Source organism: Periophthalmus magnuspinnatus, chromosome 24 (genome assembly GCF_009829125.3).
Source record: "Periophthalmus magnuspinnatus isolate fPerMag1 chromosome 24, fPerMag1.2.pri, whole genome shotgun sequence".
In the NCBI taxonomy this organism is placed as follows: Eukaryota; Metazoa; Chordata; class Actinopteri; order Gobiiformes; family Gobiidae; genus Periophthalmus; species Periophthalmus magnuspinnatus.
This window is the reverse complement of record NC_047149.1, coordinates 15,061,907-15,085,010: the sequence shown is the minus strand read 5'-3', so window position 1 is coordinate 15,085,010 and position 23,104 is coordinate 15,061,907. Positions and strand designations below refer to the sequence as shown.

The following is a 23,104-nucleotide window of genomic DNA, read 5'->3' as shown; positions in this document are numbered from 1 at the left end:
GGGCCTAACTTTTACATTGTATATTCTGCATTTTGTGAACGTCTGTAGCAATATGACTGTTACAAATGACATAATGCACATATAAAAGTAATGGGACGCCCTCTTTGACACTGCACAGAGTAACTTGCTTGTGGCTGACTGTCAGACACGTTTGGGACCCTGTCAGAGGACATTACTCCAGCACATTTAAAGTTTGGGGTCAACCAGTTAAGGTTTGGAGTGAGTGCTTTCCTCACCATAGGAGTCCTGTAGGCTTGTCCTCTCTGTCTGCTGCTGTCCATGCGAATACCCCCAAAATAAGGACAATTAGGGGCTTATTAAGGTCCAGGGCGCTGTAGTTCACGGGACGTCTGCTCTGCCCCATCTCCAAACAGTCGGGGGCATTGTCTCACCTAATTATGCTGAGGTGGTGGGCCCCTTTTTGTGTTGTTGCTTCTGCCATGCCTGTCCGGTTCCCTTCTCCACCGAAACCTCTAACTCTTGTCCATAGTAGAAGTCTGCTAATTAGACAAGAAACAAGCCCAAATAATTATGTCAATTCTTGTTATGCGTAAAGCCACATAGAGGAATATCATTCAGTGTGGTTTAAAAGTTTAGGGGAGGGGACTGTCTCTCTTCCTAGTAAAACATCTGCACATGCTGGAGGGGAATGTGGCACGCTCGGCGAACTTCAGAGCACAAACTGATGCACTCATACAGAAATTGAGACTATAGAACGGCACTGGCATGAAGTTATTGCCCTAATTAATGCTTTGTGCAGCCAGAGCAAACAGTTGAATTGTCAGCAGCACATTGTTCAACTGTGGGAGCCGCTTTTGTTTCTCCACCTTAATAGGATGTTTTGATCAACGGCTGTTTGGTGACCCAGCTCTGTCCTGAAAGGCCAAGCTCTGGGAAATGGCAATTAGCTAGATTAGAGGAGCCATTTGTAGAGCACACACACAAAGGCAGATATGGCAGAGTGAGAGTGTGGGGCAGCTTATGATCATCTCAAATCAGTTACCAAATGCCACCAGTCAACAGTAATACATCTTCTGTGGAGCATGCTAAATATATAACATCTTGGGTTTTGGACCTAGATTTTCTTTGTCCCAGAAAGAAACATGCTGCCACTACTCCTCTGTATTTCAAATGGACCGTTTTTGTGCAAAAGTGAGTTGCTCATTCTCAAATCAATGTGGTTTTACGCATGTCCATGCCATCATGCCAAATCAATAGACAAACTTTTTATTTATTTTTATTTTGAGCACACTGCAGATTTGAATACATATTATTATTATTATTATTATTATTATTATTATTATTATTATTATTATTATTATTATTATTATTATTATTTTTATTATTGAATATTATTGGTTATTATTGATTATTATTCATTATTAATTATCTATTTTTTATTATTTTATTTATTTATTTACATGTATTTTTATCTCTCCAATCCACATTTATTCCATGTGGATGCAGGCAGCTCGTGCATTTTGCCGCAAACAACAAAGGCCCAATTGAGTGACGTGGCACGCTTTACCCCTCGATCTTATCCGAGATACGGCTTTAAACCTGCTGTGACCCACTCCACAGTACCCTATCTCCATCTCCCCCTCCCTCCTCGTGCGCGGACGGCCCATTGAGGAGGCCCTATCTAAGCGTCCGCTCATCTCCATAAACTCTTCCTTTCCCCTTGGCGTCATTGTGCGCCCACATGTCCAAGCCTAAAGTGTGCCCCAAATTATCCCCGAATGATTTTAACACAACAGTAATGGATTAATGGCTGATTAGAGAGCGTATGGATCGACGTAAGCAGCAGTGTTGTTAAAATTAAGTGAGTTTAAATTAGCGCTAAACCAGACCCGAGTTGATTTCCCTGGGCGTCAGTGCGCTTTTATGTGCGCTCAATTTTTAACCAAGAATGTAATCACGATACATCAGCTGCATATCCGGCGTTATTATGAAGTAACCTGGGTTGAAATTAAACTAACAAAACGCCATGATTTCTTTTTCTGTATAGTAAGCCTATCAATTGCCAAAACAAATCTGTAGGAGATAAATGTCCCGTCCCAGGTCGTTTCTCCCAGTGATAGTGAGGCCTGTTTGTCTGGTGCTTAATTGCCCCTAATGTGCCCTAAATACAGAAAAGTAGGACATTGTACTCAACACATATTGTGAATAATCATAAAGAAGCTTAATAACTATCAACAGATGCAGCGAGGGTTCGGAGACAAAACATGCAGCCTAATTAGAATATGCTAATCACCCCGGGCTGAGGGGGGGAGGCTGGGCCTGTCCCGGGTCCAACGGATCGATCAAACGACCAATCAGAGCGCGCCATAACAAACTACAAGTGATATATTGATTAAAGTTATAGAAGCCTTCATGTCTGCACAACCAGCAGGAAGGGTCAATAGCCTCTTAAGATGTTCTGAGCCTATTACAGCCTGGGCCTATAACGCTCAATGCACTGATGGAGAGCTCACACACTCTTGTTGATAACAGGACACGGAATTTAACTAAGTAAATGCAAGCCCAGACATTTTATGTGGTCCCATAAGTAGCCTATTTGTGTTTTTGTTTGTTGAGATGTGAAACACTGTTTTGTTTTTTGTTTTTACCAGACAGAATATTCCAGACAGATGTTAAAATGGCTCTGAGTTGGTCACTAAGCTCTACGAACTGTGCCAAATCAAAAAATAAGAGACAACCTAATTTATCGACAGTAGGCTACTTTTGAGCTGAAATGATTGGTTATTCCCCTGTGGTCTGGACGAACACAGGATGATGTGACGATGATAATCGCTGCTGAAGTTGGCGCGCCTCGGGCTGTGATTGGCTGCAGCCTGACGCCTGTTGAATAAAAGCCAGAGGCAAGAGCCGCACTGACACCAGCACTGCCCAGATAGGACCTGTCCACTCTAAACTCTCAACCACTCTCACTGTGCACTGTCCCGGGATGACGGGCAAAGACGGAGTGGTGTTGTCGGACGCTGAAAACAAGGAGAGGAGCACAACTCACAGTGGGATGGCGCACGCGGGGCAGCAGAATGCTGCTTGGAAGCTGGGGCCAGCTGTGCCGAGGCGCACGGGCTTTGGGATTCAGGAGCTGCTTGGTCTCAATAAGGAGACGCCCGCTGCACCGCGGCGGCCACTCGAGACGCTTCCGCACCGAGCACACGCACTGGTAGCGCGAGGGCCGCTGGGCCCCGGGCCGCTGCTGCTGGGGCCCGATGCAATCCACTCCTTTTATCGCCAGCCCGCTTTTCTAGAGGCGCTATCCGAGGCTCAGCACGTGCACCTGCCACCGCTGCACAGAGACGCGCACGTGGATGCGCACTTGGACCCGCGCTCTTCCAGCTCTGGTCAGTGTTTGAGTCTTTATAAAAGAAACGTAAAATCACATATATAATTATATTTAGGCTATGTTGGATATAACGGGCCTTTACCTGCGCAGCTCTGTGTTTAAAAGAAAAGGACAGTGCGCTTACTTGATTTAGTGTTACTCATCTTCACTGAAGAGGAACATACAACATAAAGACAAAAACAAAAATTTTGCGCAAATAATCTGATTAGACAATTTCTCTGCATATTTACTCAATACATAATAGCAAGGTAACGGAGCACTTAGGCCTTCTTCTGTGTCTGGCCTATATAATATAGATAATACATAATTGTATACAGAAATACCTACGTATCATTTTCATTTAAAATTTTCATTTAAATTTGCTGTGTGTACAGATTCAGATGACATGAGCATCTCTGGAGATAAGAAGTTTAAGTCATCAATGAGTCAGAACAAGAAAAGAAAGAAAAGAAGACACAGGTAAGAAATATAATTTTAACATAAATACAAAATGTATATACAAGAATAACACAATTAATTTTGTGCCATAAAAACATCATAGGTAATTATTAAACAGCCTGTTTTGTTGTAACAGCCTAATGATTTGTGTGTTGTTTTTTTTACAACGTCTAAGAGAGGGCAAATTTTGAATAAAATATTACATATCTGGATGATTGTACAGGACTATCTTCACATCGTACCAGCTGGAGGAACTGGAGAAAGCCTTTAATGAAGCCCACTATCCAGACGTTTATGCTCGGGAGATGCTCTCAATGAAGACAGAGCTGCCAGAAGACCGCATCCAGGTTGGACACTGAAATACATCACACAGGGCACATTAGTCAACACCAACAAGACCAAAACAGAAAACAGAGGCCCACCTGTTAGAAATATATACATTACAGTGTGTACAGCACCTTTGTTTTTCTCAGTTTCTTAAATACTATACAAAAACATATATGAAATATATAATTTATTATTATTATTATTATTATTATTATTATTAGTAGTAGTAGTAGTAGTAGTAGTAGTAGTAGTAGTAGTAGTAGTAGTAGTACAAATACAAGAATTTCTGTTTCAAAAATGAAATGGCAAAATATGCACACTTGCAAAAGAAGGAAAAAGGAGCAAAACTATATTTTTATTTAGTTTACAAAAAAAATGTAATAACATTGGTGGAGGTTTTCAGTTATTCAGGTTAGCCTTGACTAAAGAAAATCATAATGAAAGGATTTTAATAGAGGACTATGTATCATCTTAACCTAAAACAGATGACATGTAATTTGCTGCATAGTCAACAGAGAGACAGGAAAGACACCAAGGCCTTTTTTGATAGTGTGACTTTGCAGTAACTGTTAAGATGCTTGAAATATGTATGACTCTGACTTAGCAGTTCAGCTGTTTGCACATGAATCTAAATATACAGTATAGTCCACTGAAACCTCTCACATAAGAAGAAGTCAAACTGTGTAAGTGTAATTAGTTAATTGAGAAGAACTTTTCACCTGGCTCCTCTTTGATAGGATAAGGACAGAATGAATTAGCGCAGGTCCGAGCAGTTTAATTTCCCGTGGTATTTTACCGCCTGTCTCTCATCGATCAGCTGTGGAAATTAACTTATTTTTCAATCAGCCTCTCTGCCCCGGGGGTCACCACTCACTCACGCTGCCGCTGTCACAAAGCATGATTGCTCATCTGTGGCCCATCTTTTTATGAGATGGAGGTTATCATCAGAGCTATGTACCTGAATAGCTTTTCCGCTACAGAGTGTTTTTAATTCCACACACACGCAGCAGGAACCAATCCCAGCAATCTCATCCTGCCTCCTCCGCCATTTTAGGATGCTCATTTTTCCTGTTTGGCTCATCCATATTCACGAGCTGGCGGAGGGTGTTACAAGGTCTGGCAAATCAATTTAGGATCTACACAAGGAGCAGGAGAATGCACCAGCACATGTTCACACACATACACACACTCACACATGCACACACCCATGGTTATTGACTGGTATTAAAATTCACTAGAAAAAATGTAAACTTTCCTACAACAGCAGTACTTTTTTTTTTGAAAAACAAATCCAGCTTTGCCTTTTGTCTTTATCATATTTGGTAGTTAGTAGATGCATTCTTTCATTTTGTTTTACCCCCAAGTTATCTACCTTCTTTTAATTTGCATCTTTTGATTTATTTTTTTTACTGGGCTTGGGAGTGGTAAATTAACTGCACTTGTAGCCATCTGTGTCTAGAATATAGACAGTATAGATTTGACTACTGAGATATGCAGGTTCTCCAGTAGATGTCACTATAATTCTTTTTTCTATGAAAGTTAGTAAAGGTTACAAGAGAAGCCATACAAATGAACCCGAAAGATAATCTCAAATGCATTTTTCACTGGATATATAAGTACTATATTGTATTTATGGTCTTTGTCTTTGTGATTTGTGTGCAGGTGTGGTTTCAGAATCGCAGGGCCAAATGGAGGAAAAGGGAAAAATGCTGGGGGCGCAGCAGTGTCATGGCAGAGTATGGTCTTTATGGGGCTATGGTCCGTCACTCCATCCCACTGCCAGAGTCCATCCTAAAGTCAGCCAAGGACGGCATCACAGAATCATACGCACCATGGTTACTAGGTACTTTTTGTCTGTTTTCCTGTTTGACAGATTTAAAGATAAGTAGATAACGTAACTTCAAATCAATATAACACAGTAGATTAATATGACTGGTTGCCTGGCACAGCATTCCTTAGGTTCCTATGTGTGTGATATGTAACCGTTTTCTAAAGCACTTTTTGGGCACAAAAAAGTGAAGTGTGTGAGGAGCCAATGAAAGTGTGCCCTGATCAGTGAGAGGTGACAGTCGATGGTGTGTAAATCCCACTTCATCAGGACAGATTAGGCTAAATCTCCTTTCTGTCACATGTCAATTGATTTGTATAAATCAAGTAGGCTGCTCTGAGTCAAGACTCCTTTACCAATATAATCACTATCTGCTCACTATGGAGGTCTAACTTCAGGTGAGAGAAGAACTACTCACAATCTGTACTAAAAATAAAGCACTCAAAAATAATATTATATTTTACTTTAGTTTAAATACAAGTTTTGTCACTGCCACCACTAGTACCACTATTATATTATACTTATATTAAATTACTGCAACTAATCCTAATAATAATAATGTCTTACACTTGTCATGCGCTTTAGAGGCTCCACAAAGCCTCTCAAAGTGCACAGCACTTTCATACTAGGCAATGTGGGTGAAGTGCCTTGCTTAGGGACACAACAATAGAACCTGATCTGTTGAAATCCATCATCCATCCTTTGGGTTGGGGGACCACTGCTCTAACCACTGAGCCACGAGGCAAATATTTTCTTTTCTCTAGTCTACCCAGAATAAAAGAATACAAAATACTGATACTACTTTGAAGAAGTGCACTTGAGTAAATTACCTGAATAAACGTATCCCAGTGATCTACCCCTACTATGGCGTCATTGAAACTGCCAATATGACACAATATTAGTGAGTAAACAGCTCAGTGTGTGCTAATACACTAATGACATGATGAGGAAACTTGATTTCACAATAATGGCACCAGTATTCAAAGTGGTTAATGTTTATATCTCTGCCCTTGCCCCAGGTATGCACAAGAAATCTGTTGAGACCACTCACACCTCTCCAAGCAAAACCTGCAGCACAATACCAACACCTGTACAAGACAAAGCAGAGGACAAAGCAGTAGAGGAGGACAAGGAAAAGTGGACAAAGGACACTGTCTTGGACTTTTCCAAAGAAGAGATGCGAGAGAACAGTATTGCAGTTCTGAGGGCCAAGGCACTCGAACACAATGCCAAGATATTGTCAAAAGTCTCTGACAAAGTGCAAAAAGACGAGGAGGAGGCGATGGAGGAGAAGGCGATGGAGGAGGAGACAGAGGTGAAAAAGACCAATTAAGGACACTTAATGCTGCCAAATAAAGGGACATATTTGGCAAACTAGCCCAGCCTACTCGCTCCTGGAAAAGGCCTAAGCACTACAATTGCTAACTGGAGGACAATACCCCACCACTTTTTTGTTCCAGAGGTGCTACAGACCATATGAACTCTTGACCTTTGAACTCTGATTACGTGTGATACCTCCAGAACTCATCAACACTCACACTACATCTGCCACTTGTTGCACATAATGTAAATAAAGATAGTACCATGTTTATGATCACGGTGTAGTTAATCTAATATGTGTTTGTCTCCTGACAGTTGTAAATGTAGGCAAATAAAATTGCATTAACCGTGACGCATCTATTCATTGTACCACGTGGCATTTCTCTCATGGTCTGAAAAGTTTTGGAGGTTGGGGGCGGGTTGATCTTAGGCAGAATTTTGAGATATGATCGATGCTCAAAAAGTATGTAAAATACACTTTAAAATGGACGTAGGTCGCGCGGAGAAGGTGAGAATAAGACCGATAATGCAATAGTGAAAATAAAAGTGTGTCGCCTGTGTTGCGTAAAAGCGCGCGTTCCCCGACTCTCGTGGATTCCAGTAAAGAGAGCAGAACAAGGGCTGGCACTTGAGTACGAACCCGCCCCACACATCACCCCCACTGCTCTTCCTCTCTTATTAGTTTCGGTTGGGGTTTTATTCTTTACTTCAGGCTTCCTCCAACCAGATAAAGCCCTGATAAAGCGCCGATAAAGCACGAATGCGGATCATATAATAAGGATTTCGTGAGATACCGGGTTTAGTGACATTATGTGGCTGCGTTGCACTTCGAGACGCCTTTTAACTTGTTTTCGTGCGTTAAAGCACAGGCGTCTATATGCGCCAAATGCGTCGTCTTGGAGCAACGTAGCGGCTGTTGTGCCTGAAGCTGCGGGCTTTCAGGGAGTCACGGACCGCGCCGCGCTCCACGACTTTTCCCTGGCGCACAATGACAGCTTTTGGGACGCTATGGCCAAGAACAGGCTCACCTGGATCAGCGCATATTCCAAGGTGCAGGACTGCGACCTGAAACGAGGCAAAGTCAAGTGGTTTGTGGGAGGAAAGCTCAACGTGTCCGGTACGTAGTGAATAAACAAAGTTAAAAGTGTTAACCAAAGTAACATAACTCCAGAACACACACAGATAAAATTACTTGCCTTGCCTTTTGGTTCCATTGAGTCACCCTATTTTAATTCAAATCACGTTGCTATTTCAGGCTGTTTTCTTTGATAGTGGCTGGCTTGTCAGTTTGTTTTCACGGAGACTTATTGTGATGCAAAAACATCACATGAGCCACCAGCACTGAAGTCACCATCTCTAAAGCCTATAATAAACTTGGGACACCTTCCCGTTTAAATTCTAAATCTAGAAATACAATGGACACTACTGTATTTTAGTAGGTCTCCCAGTTCTACTAGTCTAATAAGCTGGTAGTTTGTCAGTTGAGTTAGTGCAGCAGTTTGGAGAAGCAAACAGCTGCTCTGACCTGTTACTGTACAAACAAACTGGTGAAACAAAACCCTAATGTGTGCATGCATAAGTCACATTTACACATTGTGTTCACATTCTTGTTTATGGTCTGTGTGGGTTTGTGTGGACAGTAAACTGCCTGGACCGACATGTACTCACCTGTCCTGACAAAGTGGCCCTCATCTGGGAGAGAGACGAGCCAGGGTCACAGGTCAAAGTCACCTACAGGTCAGTGCGGGGTCATAGTTCAGGCTCTTCACTCACCTCATTAAAAAGGGTGTTTCAGAGTGGAGATAGTGCAGTTATAAAAGGACCTATAAAGTGAGAAAACAAACTTGACCTTGAGTTTTACAATGACATATATGACAAGTTGTCAAATCTGTAACTCCTGCCCTACCTACAACCTGTAATATCAGAAAGTACCAGATAGCCTTTTATAAATCCTTTATAACCACTCAGCTACATGTGAGTGGTATCAAAGCCTGGTTTAAAGACATTTACAATTGTATTTTACATTATTTGTTTATTTTTCATAGATGGAGGATACACTTTTTTCTTTTAGGTTTTGCTGGACAATAGTTTACTGAAATGTTGACCCCCACAATAGTTAAAATAGAAAATAGAAATAAAAATGTTTCTTTATTTGTTATAAAAATCCCACTAGCATTTTGATCTATGTTAGTTAATTACTAGGAAAATATTATGGTCTTCTTCTTTTAACCTTCTTTCCAGACTTTTCAACATTCTGACGACACAGCGTACTATTATTGACTGTGTATAATGTGTTTAGGGAGTTGTTGGAGATGACATGTCGTCTTGGCAACCTGCTGCGACGTCGTGGGGTGAAGAAAGGAGACTGTGTGACCATCTACATGCCCCCCTGCCCCCTGGCCGTGGCCTCCATGTTGGCGTGTGCACGGATCGGCGCCGCTCATAACGTGGTGTTTGCAGGCTTCAGCTCAGATGCTTTGGCAGAGCGCATCAGAGACGGTGAGAAGGACAGTGATATGTAATGATTCATGACAACATCCAAAGTTTTAAATAATTTTTTGCATTGTCACTAAAATTTCAAACTCAGATTCAACACTAAGGAGTAGTATTTTCTTTATGTTACCATGTGGCAAAATTTTGATACTTTCTCAAATATGCAATCTAGTTTTGGCATCAATTAGTATCTGATTTTGATGCTAATAAATCCTACTCAATGGAGCTTCACTAATAGGGACATCACAATAGTTCTTTCTATTCTGACCACAATAAAATCATAGTGACACATTTTATACAGACGGAACAACGATGAACTGTGAGAAAGAAAATGAACTGATAATAAAATACAGCCAGTCCAAGCCAATGTATGTGATGGTCATTTCAAGAAGCATAAACACCAAAGAAATATGCAAATCACTTCACATGATTTGTTGTTTACTTACAAAGATACCTGTATCACTGTTATTATAAATATTTTATCTCTTATAACTTGTTTCTAGCCAACTCCAGTACAGTGATAACAGTGAACCAGGGCGTCCGAGGGGGAAAGATGACGGACCTGAAGAAGACAGTGGATGCAGCCGTAGACACCTGTCCAAATGTTCAACAGGTGTTTGTCGCCATGAGAACAGTGACTCCTGTTGCTATGAAGAGCAGGGATGTGGCTATGGAAGAGGTGAGATAGTTATACATAAATTATAGAATTTGGGGGTAACTTTTCCTCATATATTTACACGCACACCGGAAATCTGAATATTATTTAATTTCTGGAGTTCTCACATTATTGAAATGTCATGTACATCAGATGTAAGTAATCTGATTTCTTTCTGATTGTTCAGACTGTGCTTGTTCTGAGATGGGGAAAAAAAAATAAGAAAATGTTGGAGATATAGTTTAAAATTCATTGTACTTTGTGTCGCAAATACAACAGTTATTCTGAACATACACTGATTAACTGACACATGTTTTTGTCTCAGTTTGATAATAAGTTTTTATCTGATTATCATATCTGATTTTTACTAGTCATGTAAACGCACCAATTGACACTGTTATTACCATTGCTTTATTAAAAAAAAAAAACTTTAATGTACTCTCTTTGCAGGAGATGATGCAGGAGGAAGTGGTTTGTGAACCAGCTGTTATGGACACTGAAGATGTTTTATTTATGCTCTACACTTCGGGCAGCACGGGCAAACCTAAAGGACTCGTACACACTCAGGCTGGATATCTTCTCTACGCTGCATTAACACACAAGGTTATATCACTTTATTTAAATATAACATGAATATATGAATTCACATTTTCTAACTATATATTCTCATCTCCAGTATGTTTTTGATTACCACGATGGAGATGTGTTTGGTTGTGCCGCTGACATTGGCTGGATAACTGGACATAGTTATTGTGTCTATGGGCCTCTGGCAAATGGAGGAACTACTGTTGTGTTTGAAAGCACTCCTATTTATCCAAACCCAGGTATAAAAGAGTATATAACAGTTTGCAGCGTTCTGTAATATTAGAAAAATACTATAATATTTCAAGGTTAATAGTCTGGACATATTCCTGCCGTCAGCTCAGCAGGGGCCTCTTTGAACTGTTTACACTTGACACTGAACCTGACTGTGCCTCCAGCTAAAATTAGTAGCTTCTGTAAACACAGTTATCATGAATGCCAGTGGATTGGTATCGTCCTTTACACCTTTTAGAGAAACATTTTTTTTATTGTGAAGTCTTTATATTGCACTGTAAGATGCTAAAATATATATAGTACTGTAATTGTCCTAACTCTATTGTTACTATCAGGAAGATACTGGGAGATGGTTGAGCGACTACAGATTAACCAGTTTTATGGGGCTCCGACAGCCATTCGCCTGTTACTCAAGTACGGAGACCAATGGGTTCACAAATATGACCGCTCCTCCCTCAAAACCCTGGGCACTGGTATGTTAACAGTAACGTTCATCACATATACATGTACAAAATTGAGTAACACTAAAATGAAACAATGTGCTGAGTGTATTTATACCTGTCAGTTATGTAGCTGTTTGACCAGGGCCCTTTTAGCACCTCACACAGTCACATGAAGCAGCTCAGGGTCAGTGAACGTCTTTGCTCCAAAGACACACCTATTTTAACAGTACAAGTACAAAGCCACTTTGACCCTACTTCAGTTATTCAGTTATCCTATACACTAGACTTTAATACTATCAGAATCTCTGTATCTCAAATATATCTCATCTCAGTGCTTATCTGCTGTGTGCCGTCTCTGGCCTTTTCCTTTAGTGGGTGAGCCTATCAACACAGAAGCCTGGGAGTGGTACCATAAAGTGGTGGGCGATGGTCGCTGCCCCATAGTAGATACATGGTGGCAAACAGGTATGTGCATTTTATGAGGAATTACTAGAAAGCAAATAATGTATGCACCTGTCATCTGCATAAACTCTACAAGTAGCTTGTGCTTTCATTCATAATCAGTTTCTTTCTTGGCACTCCTATATGAAGTTTCACTGGTGAAACAGCCACGTCAGCAGCCTCTGAAAGTGTCCAGCTCTGAGGCTCCGTACTCCAGTGCTTCACTGAAACAAAACACAAGTTATGTAACAGTGTGGCTGCTTCAGTGCCTGCACTGTGCACGCATAGACAATAGAAAATACACAAAACTACACAGATCCCAGTGGATTCCAAAATGAACACAGATGTTTTTCTCCCAGAGCTCAAGAAGCCCAGCGTAACACAAGCAGAACTGGACGATTTCTTTTCAAAGTACTTTGACTTTCTGGGCATGTTTATTTACCACTAAAATATACACATACTACATACAGATGGTTAGATATTTTGCATGTCATTAATACTGTAACATAAACTACTAATAACAGCTTTATTGTGCTTACTGTCATATTTGGTCCAACTGAATTTCACCCATTTAAAACGTATAATGGCATGTGGTGTTTACCTTTGGTGAAGCTAATCTTTGTTAAAGGGACATAATATTCCTGTTACTGAATCTTATATGAACGCAACACAGTGGATCTAAATGAGATTTAGTAGTGACCAAATGGGACAAAGCTGCATAATTACCATACGAATGGCACATAAGTCGATAATTAATTGATAATAATTAAACATCCGAGCCTGGAAACCGCACAGATACACCATGACCCAAATACTTCACTGAAAAGGATTATGTTGTTTCCTGGACTGTATTTCCCATTACGACTAAGTGGCATTATTCATAATTGCCATTTGGTTGATCTGGGAACAAGTAGCCTGTTTAGAGACAGAATTAGATTTTGATCCGCTGTTGGCAGACGGCGCCCTGTTGAATTACACAATAGTGAAAAGCTGAAAGGAACAAAATATATGAAATATTAATAGGTGTCGTTTTAGAGGAATGATTATAGCTATATTAACACTTTATTTAAGAGTAACTTCTACATAGAAACTTTGCAGAGAAAGTTGGAGAATGGATCCTTGGTGCTAATAGTATTGTGGTGCTATCTGTTATGCCCTACTTTAGACCAGCCTCTGCTGAGTTCAACACCATTAGATTAATCACTCCCACAGCCTGGACAGACCTAATAACATTTAATTTACTTAATATGGCAGTAATTCCTAAAGCTACATCTGTACAGTGAAAGAGATTTATGCTAATCAGATTTTACATTTCAGTTTTCATTTTTATGTCATATAAAATGCACAGTTAACTCTTTGAGCACGAGGAGTGGGTTTGCTGTTTCCGTGGCGTTATCTCTGAAGATAGCTTTTGCAATGTGTTACAACTTGATTAAACAAAACTGGTTTAGTAAGGACATTGCTAAGGGCATTGCTGTTTCAGACGTATTACAAACACAGTGTATCTTATTTTATGGATTCATATATTTCATACATTTATGGACACCTGTTAATATACAGGAAGAGAAACATTTAACAAATTGTCAGAGTCAGTCAGTAACTGATCACACAACAGACAAGCAATTTGCCTTGTGTTCCAATTAGGGCTGGACGATATTAACAAAATGAATATACCATAAGGTTTATAGGTATTTCAGATAGCTATAATCCAATCATACTTTTCAAATGCTAAATTATGCCGCTAATGTCTTGGATCATTATTGTGTGAATGGACAGTAAAATCAGGCACCAAAAGTTATAAATAACCTTAAAATAGAAGATTTGGCTTAAGATACGGCTAAACCTGGGCTACTTCATTGCTACAGAGGTTCTAACTAAGAGACAAAAAAAAGGAGAACCAATATTAAAAATGTAGAGGGGATCATGAACCACCATAAGGAGCTTGCGTATCAGTTTGAGAATCCTGCCCTAGACCACCCTGCGGAGCCTCATTCTTATCGATTCATGTTTTCTCCTTTTGCTTGCTCTTGTTTTGCCTCAGAGACAGGTGGCATCTGCATTGCCCCACGGCCATCAGACCCAGACGCTGAGATTGTCCCAGGAATGGCCATGAGACCCTTCTTTGGCATCAAGCCAGTGCTTATAGACAATGAGGTAGAGTCCACACTCTCATATTTTCACATGTGAGACAGACTAAACTGTATGGGAACAGGGGTCAGATTAGGATTAGAAGAGTCGCACCAGCTGTGACACTTTTGATACCAGCCGCCCCCTTGTCCTGCCAAACTCGCCACAAACACAATACCAACTGATACCAGGGCTTTCCTTAAAACAAAGTGAGCATGTGATCTGATCCCAGTATACTAGGATTAATACATTTTATTATTAGCCCTGCAGCAGTGCAAACAGAAAGAGATGTTCACTTTCAACTGTAGTTTGCAATCCTGGCCTAAATTTTATTAGCTTGAACTGATATCAGATTTTGCATGTCTTGCTGGATGAGACTCCGATTGCAATATTAGTGTTGATGCATCTGTAACTGGGACATTGTCTCAGCTGAGCTCCTAAAACACGCAGACTGTAGAGACAGTTGGAGAGGGCACAGATCTTTTTTGGCTCAAACTCAACTTTTACAACAATACCAGTCCTTGTATAAAAGTCACTCAGCCAATTCCATCGATTTGAATTTTGTCAAAGACTTCACTGTTTCATTCAACTTTTAGTATTGTACCATGTCTGTTCAGGGAAAGGAGTTGATGTCTAAAACTGCGTCTGGAGCTTTGTGTCTGGCCCAGCCGTGGCCGGGTATGGCCCGAACTATTCACAACAACCACCAGCGGTTCATAGAGACGTATTGCCAGCCCTTCCCCGGTAAAGACTTGCCTTACACTAGGTTAAACATTTTTACAGGTCATCTAATTAGTTTATGTTTGATGTTTTCCAGGCTACTTCTTTACGGGAGATGGGGCCAATCGAACTGAGCAGGGTTATTATCAGATCACTGGTCGATTAGATGATGTTATAAACGTCAGCGGGCACAGAATTGGGACAGCAGAAATAGAGGATGTTGTGGTAAGATTTCATCCTAATAATTTTCCAGTTATGTTAATCCAATTTGTATCCAACTGCATCTGTGTAATTCCTTCAGATTTTGTTGCATTAGGTATTCTTGTTTTTAGTGTTCAGTGAATAATGAGTTACACTTATGGCCTGTATTTGTAGAATCACTGCCCCGCTGTAGCTGAGTCAGCAGTCATCGGTTACGCACATGACATAAAAGGGGAAGGTGAGAAAAAGCCCGGATGTCTTTGTGGTTTTATTCACATACCAACTGTAAATGTTTAACTATCATTATGAAAGACCTTATTTCTCCTGGAGCGGTTTCTCGTTCCTTTCAGGTGTATATGCGTTTGTGGTTCTAAAAAAGGGAGCAGACATTACAGAGGCCGAATTACGCCAACAGCTCAAAGAGAGCGTATCAAAGTCTATAGCCAAATATGCCTGTCCAGACTACATTCAGGTAAGCCTTTAAATTCAAGGTTTTCAAAGTTATAGTTATGTAACTAATCTGGCTTTTGTTTTAGGTTGCTCAGCGCTTGCCCAAAACGCGCTCGGGTAAGATAATGCGTCGGGTGCTGCGTAAAGTGGTGGAGAAGGACTTGAATGGGCTTGGAGACCTGAGCACATTGGATGACCCCACAGCAGTTCAGGAAATCATCCAAGGCCACCAAGCTCTGTGCAATAAATCATAACCACAAGTGTCTTAAAAATACAAATGTTTTAATAATTTCCTATGAGTGATGAAACAGTGCAAATGAAATTCCAGACAATATTGTATGTCATGTACAAACATTCGATTAACTTAAATATATTATACTTTTTGTACAGTTAGCAAATCATTTTCTAAGTGTTAGATATGTTTGTAATAAATGTAAACACTACCATAAAGGCCTGACATGGTCTAAATTAAGATTTCAGTGTGCTTTTCTCATCCTCTTTCAGACAGCTGAAGTCCCACTGCCAGATGCCTCAAATGTTGAATGGTGAATCTGCTCAAAAACTGTTATAATTATACCTGAGGCACGTTTCCTTTTTATTGCGGGCCTATAGTTTTTTGTCACGTCATCTAAAATCCAGCAATACTAGGCCTAATGTATGTAGGGTTGTGACATAAAAATATATATAAAAGTAAACTGACTAATACAGTACATGTTTGTTTCTGTCCCATCCTTCACACAGAAGCATCTTTCACAGTGCATTGTGTGATTATCATAGTGCCTCTGAAAGGGTGCCTCTTCTCAGATTAGTTAACTCCCAGAGACCACCTCCACACAGCTTCAGTTGAACATCATGATACTTAAAAAAAAACGACAACAAAAAATCCATAAATGACCCCAGTAAGATAAGCCTTTACTATTAGTCAGATGGTCTTGTGGATGTGAAATGTACCTTTTCCAAGCTGCTACGATGTCCCAGACTGACCAGTGTCATCCCGAGCTGTTTACACATGCGATACAACTGAGCCTCTGCCTCCTCTGTCAATGCACTAGTGGCTTCATCCAATACTGGAAAGAAATATAGAATTAAGGGCACACTATACAACTTTTCTGGTGGGTGGTCCGCTACCTTGTCTCCATGGAGATGTTATTGCTTTTTCTGTAATGTTCCACAGTACAGCAGTAAACATAAATATCCATGGAGAAGAGTTGGTGATGCCACTTGTAATGGACGTTTAATGCCATACTGTACTGTGAAATATTTCAGGCAAGCAATAATCTCCCTGGGGACGAGCAGGTGGCAGAAAATTTACATTGTGCTCCTTTAATATTTATCATTTATTACATGAATATGGGTGTTTTGTAAGATAACATACTTGCATATTTTGGTTGTAAGTAGAACAGCCGTGCAAAGCTGAGACGCTGCATTTCACCAGGAGACAGTACATCATACCTACAGAGAAAAGTACTGGTTTAAAGTTGAAGTTCAAAATTGGCTCAAATGATCTTGTTATGAACCATTGCTTGTACCAGTTCCAATCGACATTCTCATCCAGTCCACCTGTTCTCTTCAGGAGACTAGACTAGAGCACAGTTAAAAATATTTAGACTATAATAAGGTCAATAACAAACTTTACATTTGTCTTTACGTACCACTCCAGTCAATTCTAGGAATTTGATTATTCTGTCATCATCCACTGACCCTGAGGGGAAAAAGGTTTTTAACCAGACAGACATAAAAGTAAGTTACCCATCCATCCATTTTCTTGCTGCCTAGGAAGGCGTCCAGGGGGCATCCAGAACAGATGCCCAAGTCACCTCAGCTGACTCCCTTCAACTTGGAGGAGCAGCTCTACTCCGAGCTCCTCCTGTGTGACTGAGCCCCTCACCCTATCTTTAAGGGAGCGCCCTCTAAATCCGAGGCCAGGCCATGGCTCTCGACGGGGTTCCCAGGAAGCAAGTTACCTTTTATTGCAAATGTTTCATTTCACAATGTATCTGATACCTGATGCAGGGTAGATATCCTTCAGTGGGTAGATCACCTAGAGGTAGAAGTGAAATGACTATATACCATATCTTTCATGTTTGTATTTTACATGTAAACATGATTTTAATTCTCTATACAAATATTTATTACCAACAGAAAGCATTTTTTATTGCAAATACTAAATACCTGTTCCCGTAGTGTACCATCGGTCAGGTATGGTTTTTGAGGGAGAAAAAGTGTTCCTCTGGGGCCAAAACATGTTGTCATCTGGACAAAGCCTAAATATACATTAAACATTATGACATTTAATAAGAATGTTTTAAAGCTATCAAAGTTAAGTGAAAAAGCAGAGTATGAATGGCTCACCACTATCTGCCTCCCAGAGCCGGTTGAGGACCCTGAGTAGTGATGTTTTTCCTGTTCCTGTGTTGCCCACCACGAGCAGATGTGTGCCTTGACTGATTTTCAGACTCAGATCTTCCACCAGCAGGTTTTCCGAGTATGGGGACTTGTAAGAGAGATGGTCCAGTATGAAGGCTGTGTCCACTGGGCCCGCGTGGACATTGAAATCACTATGGAAAGAGACATAAAAACACAACTATTACTCACTACTGAAGATATTTCATTACAACTGACAGAGGATTTCAGTTCTCTACATCGCCATGGAGATATTATTGTTTTGCCTGAAATGGTTCACAGTATGGCAAAAACATTTATCACTACAGAGACAAGGAAGTGATGCCACTAAGACACTAAGTTGCAGGCCATATCTATGGAGGGGCAAGCCTTTTAAGTGGCTTCATGAAAACCACATGACAAGTACAAAATATTATATTGTGATGCTTAAATATACTGCATATGTTAGAACACACACCCTAAAATGCTCATGTTGTTTGCCTTTTAGTGTTTAAGTGGTTATTTAGAATATTTTTTACATAATATCTAAAATAAAAGAATGTACTGTGACTTTTCTTCAGCACACTAATATCAACATAGTCTGTTTTAACTCCTCACATTATTACCATGATTCTGCTATTCTTGTCCAGGTAATCCCCACAGTCTCTGCTCAGAATACATTAGCATGTGATACAAACCTGTCAAAGTCATAGCTCTCTCCTGACGCGGGGTCGTAGTCGCACTGTTTACGGAGGATGTCGTCCATTACTTCTCTGAGCTCCCCAATCCTGAACACACAGATTCAGTCAGAAAATGAGATGCCATAGAAACACGCTGTGGCGATCATCCGTCTCCATGGAGGGGGATTTGGGTATGCAGGGTGATACCTGTGGGTGTATCCTGCCACATCGGACAGAGTGGTTGACAGGTCTATTAGCTGCGTGAAGCCATTTATCAAGTAGATGCACACGAAGGCGTTCTGAATATAAACAAGAAGAGGAAGCAGAGAAGATATTAAAACTATAAAGCAGAAAACTTAATACATATAGAGAAGGGAACTATATAAGGAATCAAAAAGAGTATATCAATCACATTTATTACTAAATGAAAGAAAATGGTCATTTCCTACACAGAACATTTTATGAGAAGTTTAAAGGACAACAATATCTTATCCCCTTGTGAAAGAACGTATGCCTTCTCAAAAGCTTTGCTACCACCTACTGGACAACAGTAGGTGATGTTTTTATTCATGGACTTCTGATGCTACTGAACTATACATTATAATTATATGGTATTTATTATGTTAAATGATAAAACTGACAGAATTAAGATGTCATTATCAAACAATTTTGGAGCAGAACAAAAACATGACAACAACAACAATGTGAAATTCAGCAATTTTTAAAATATATATTTTGGATGATTTTCCATAACTGGAAAGAAGCATCATAAAAACACAACCGACCTTACTAATGAGAGCGCTAAGTTCTCCAGGAGTGAGGCCGTCGTAAACTCCAGTGAAGATGGGAATAGCGATTATAATGTAGCTGAGGAATCCACCCAGGTAGTCAAAGGTGTTTACTCCAACTATGACAGGACAGAGTTTAATACTGTTAATCAATGATGAACTAAGATCGTCCAGTCACATCACAAACCAGTGTTCAGATGATTGTGTTGGTGTCAGACCCGGATAACTGGAGATAGTAATGTGTAACTACATCTGTTAAGGCTGTGAGATTAAACACTATATAAATGTAATCACTATTTGAATGGAGGCTACCATTGATTCATGGGGTCTCATAATGTACAGTACAAAACCTGCTAACCCACATTTTTAGGCCTTTACAAAACACATCCTGAAATGCATGTGACTTTTAAATTAGCTTTGCAGATTATATTGCTATGTTCATGCTCTTGGACATGTTTAAAATGTACCAAAATTAAAATGCACTAATTACTACAGTAAAATTTATTTTAAAATATAAACCATAAACCTAATCAAAATCACAATAAGTGTCAGAAAAATGTGGTTAGAAATTGTTCAACCTAAATAACTATGAGAAATGAATTCATGAAAACTGCAAATAACAACAACTCATTTAAATTTGTGGCCCCATAAAAGTGATGGTTCTTACTGTAAAGCCAGAGCTCTTTGTTGATCAGACTTTTCTGAGTTTGTAGCAGAGTCTGCAACCTTCGATCTGTCCTCATGTGCTCCACTTTACCAGCTCTGAGACAAACACAAAGATTTAATCTGCCATGTAACAAGAGATAAGATTTTAAAACATTTCAAATGTGTGTTTCATCAGTAAAATGAATGACACAGGTTTGGGTCACTGCAGATAAAATTGATGACAGTGTGATTGTTTGTGCAGACCTGTAAAAAGCTGCTGACTCTGCATTCACACGGATCTGCATGTGCTTAAATCTGCAAAAATGAAAAGAATATTTGCAGCAATTTCCAGTAACATTGTCCAAGATTGCCCTTTTGTCAACATAATGGTATGACACATATTGATATCCTGTTTTACTTCCTTCATGTATTTATGACTGGGAGAAGATACCACGTCAAAATAAATGGCCTTGGTTGAGAAACTTTTAAAAATGCAATGGATTTTTCTACAACTCACACTTACCTGAAGTCACCCTCCAGTTTTTCTTGCTCAAAAAGCGTAGACACAATTGGTCCCATGAGAATCTTATTGGCAAACGTTCCAATCACAAAGTAACCAAAAATACTCACAGGACCAATCCAACCTGTGCTGCAAGAGAGAAAAACCTTTGTCAGCACACCAGGGCTCAAAGGAAGACTAAGATATTATCATTTCAATTTATAATAATATAAGAGGCTACACCTGCTTGCCCACCTGTAAAAGCAGTGATAGGTGTAGTAACCCAGAGTAAATGGTGAGACTATGAGACGACTGACCATTGTACTCATCTGCTTACACAGCCTCTCTGCATCCTGACTGATGCGCTGATCTCTGAGGAAAAAAAAACCCTTATATAATAATAATATCATACTAAATACAGTAGGTGAAGGATAACATGCTCTGTAGCTATCACTAATAACAGATCCTGCAGTTAATTTGTTCAGCTCTAGGCAGAAACAGTAGATGTCCTTTATTAACAAAGTTGGGTGGGATAGAAAACTACAGAGTAAGCTTTACATTATTAAAGCCTACTCTGTAAATTAGCCTCCTGCTGGTGCCCGGAGTCAGGACTAAACATCGGGAATCAGCATTTCAGTTTTATGCAGCTAAAACCTGGAACAGTTTTCTTGAAGATGTGAGACAGGCCTCTACTCTGACAATGTTTAAATCCAGGCTCAAAATGGTTGTGTTTAGCTGTGCATATGACTAAAAGGTTTTTATTCTGCACTCTTCTCTTTTAATGTTAATTTTATGATGATTAATTATGATTATTATGCTTTAATTAGTTGTATTATGATTGTAATGTGGTTCTTATTCTGTACAGCACTTTATATTACTTTGTGCACAAACTATGCTATACAAATAAACTTGCCTTGCCATTTTATTCTAGTGATGTGACGTTTGTGAGTCGGCTCTTTTCAACGGTTTCTTAAGATGAGCAGTTGGAACGAGATCTAATTTTTTAAAAGAGAGGAATCCTTTATTGTCTAATTGTTATGCATTTCTACACTGATTAACATTGAACCAACACAAAAATCAGAGACTAGTTATAGATTTGTTAATTATTGGCTATACATGGAGAGAATTTGTTATGAATTTGAATTTGTTACAAATCTGAATTGGTTATGAATCTAATGCACTTACGGGTTGTCAATGTCTTCTCGGAGAACATTGAGGGTGTAATAAACCCGTCCTTGAAAATAGGATGAGTGAAGATTTTCTGTTAGCGTCTTCCTCCAGCTCAGATACATCAGGCCGCAGATGTACTGGTCTATACTTTTTAACTGCAACAAAGACAAATGTGAAGCAATGTATTTGGTTACTAAGTAGATCGGGTAATAAAATGGACTGAAGTCAAGTTAACCTTTACAGCCTTATTTTGGGTAATAAATACAAATGTGGGAGTGAATTATGACTTACCGTTGAGTTAAGTAAAATAAGAACCATGGCTTTCCCAACCAAACTCTTGAAGCCTGAGTAGTCTTTATCTCCCAACACATTGTAGAAGTGGCTTGGGAGAATTCCCACCTGGTAAATGATCAGCTGCTCTGAAAGGAACAAAAGATACTGTCACAGCAATGCCAGGATACTTGTAAAATGACAGAGAATTTGAAGCTAAAGGTCAAGAGAAAAAAGTACAAGTTGTAGATATAGAAAAATACTGAATTAAAGCAAAATAGCAACACAGTGAGCTGCTTTTCTTGCTAAATGTCGCACAAATATGTCCTCATTATTTGTTTCTATTTCTATACAAACTTAGTAGGTTTGATTAGAGCACCACATATACACAAACATCACACTGAACCCTTAAATTTGAATCAGTTACCTGTCAGAGTGACTCCGAGCAGTGTCCCAAACATGAGCACACTTTGGCTGGTCCATGAGGGGAACAGCACCCCCTGGATGCTGCAGAACCTCTGCACAAACCTCCAGTCCAGTTTGGGCCTGGACACATAAGAAGAAGTATTCCTAAACCATGAAGCACTATTGCACTGCACTACAGGCGAATTGCATTAGGTTGGTCTTGCATTACAACTGAAACAAAACGGCAGAACTTGTTGCATAATGTAATAGGGAGGTTAAAAAAGGGTAGCTTGCCACTTGCGACCTTCTCAAACTTCTAAAATATTCTCAAACAAATGTTAGTATCACATATTTCCTGATCAGTTTCACACGTATAAACACGTGTCATACAGATCAGGAAATATGGCAAATTATGAACAGTCTTCTTACCTCTTAGAGCCTGATTTCCCTATGCCAGGCATTTGCTCTATGAAACTAGCGACACGATAAAATAGCGAACATGAAATTGTTCAACATAAAATAAGTTTCTTACAAAAAGAAGATGTACATAAAATTGCCAGCTTTCACAGCCAAACTACTCTCTCCAACTAAAGCTCTGCGCTGTCTTGTGTTTTGGTAAAAGTGGAAAAAAATGCCGGATATCCGCTATGG

General features: G+C 39.7%; 3 protein-coding genes across 3 annotated transcripts; 2 read left to right on the top strand and 1 right to left on the bottom strand.

Annotated features, from left to right (window-relative positions):
* The first annotated feature begins 2,714 nt into the window (after positions 1–2,714).
* On the top strand, positions 2,715–7,281 carry LOC117393103 (visual system homeobox 2-like). The gene is made up of 5 exons (XM_033991282.2): positions 2,715–3,353; positions 3,730–3,814; positions 4,017–4,140; positions 5,783–5,963; positions 6,968–7,281. The coding sequence occupies exons 1-5, from the start codon at positions 2,948–2,950 to the stop codon at positions 7,279–7,281; spliced, it is 1,110 nt and encodes a 369-aa protein (XP_033847173.1). The 5' UTR covers positions 2,715–2,947.
* A 648-nt stretch (positions 7,282–7,929) lies between these two features.
* Positions 7,930–16,086, top strand: acss1 (acyl-CoA synthetase short chain family member 1). Its single transcript, XM_033991270.2, has 14 exons — positions 7,930–8,385; positions 8,909–9,005; positions 9,568–9,767; positions 10,265–10,440; positions 10,867–11,019; positions 11,093–11,240; positions 11,568–11,705; positions 12,048–12,140; positions 14,158–14,270; positions 14,861–14,987; positions 15,061–15,188; positions 15,339–15,402; positions 15,515–15,636; positions 15,701–16,086. The coding sequence occupies exons 1-14, from the start codon at positions 8,079–8,081 to the stop codon at positions 15,866–15,868; spliced, it is 2,034 nt and encodes a 677-aa protein (XP_033847161.1). The 5' UTR covers positions 7,930–8,078; the 3' UTR covers positions 15,869–16,086.
* Positions 15,880–23,053, bottom strand: abcd4 (ATP-binding cassette, sub-family D (ALD), member 4). Its single transcript, XM_033990590.2, has 19 exons — positions 22,883–23,053; positions 22,476–22,594; positions 22,070–22,197; positions 21,794–21,933; positions 20,864–20,980; positions 20,633–20,758; positions 20,374–20,424; positions 20,132–20,226; positions 19,462–19,583; positions 18,884–18,975; positions 18,695–18,784; positions 17,967–18,172; positions 17,787–17,878; positions 17,619–17,655; positions 17,267–17,316; positions 17,144–17,196; positions 16,990–17,066; positions 16,566–16,681; positions 15,880–16,472 (listed from the first exon to the last, which is right to left on the bottom strand). The coding sequence occupies exons 1-19, from the start codon at positions 22,912–22,914 to the stop codon at positions 16,386–16,388; spliced, it is 1,830 nt and encodes a 609-aa protein (XP_033846481.1). The 5' UTR covers positions 22,915–23,053; the 3' UTR covers positions 15,880–16,385.
* Positions 23,054–23,104: the final 51 nt, after the last annotated feature.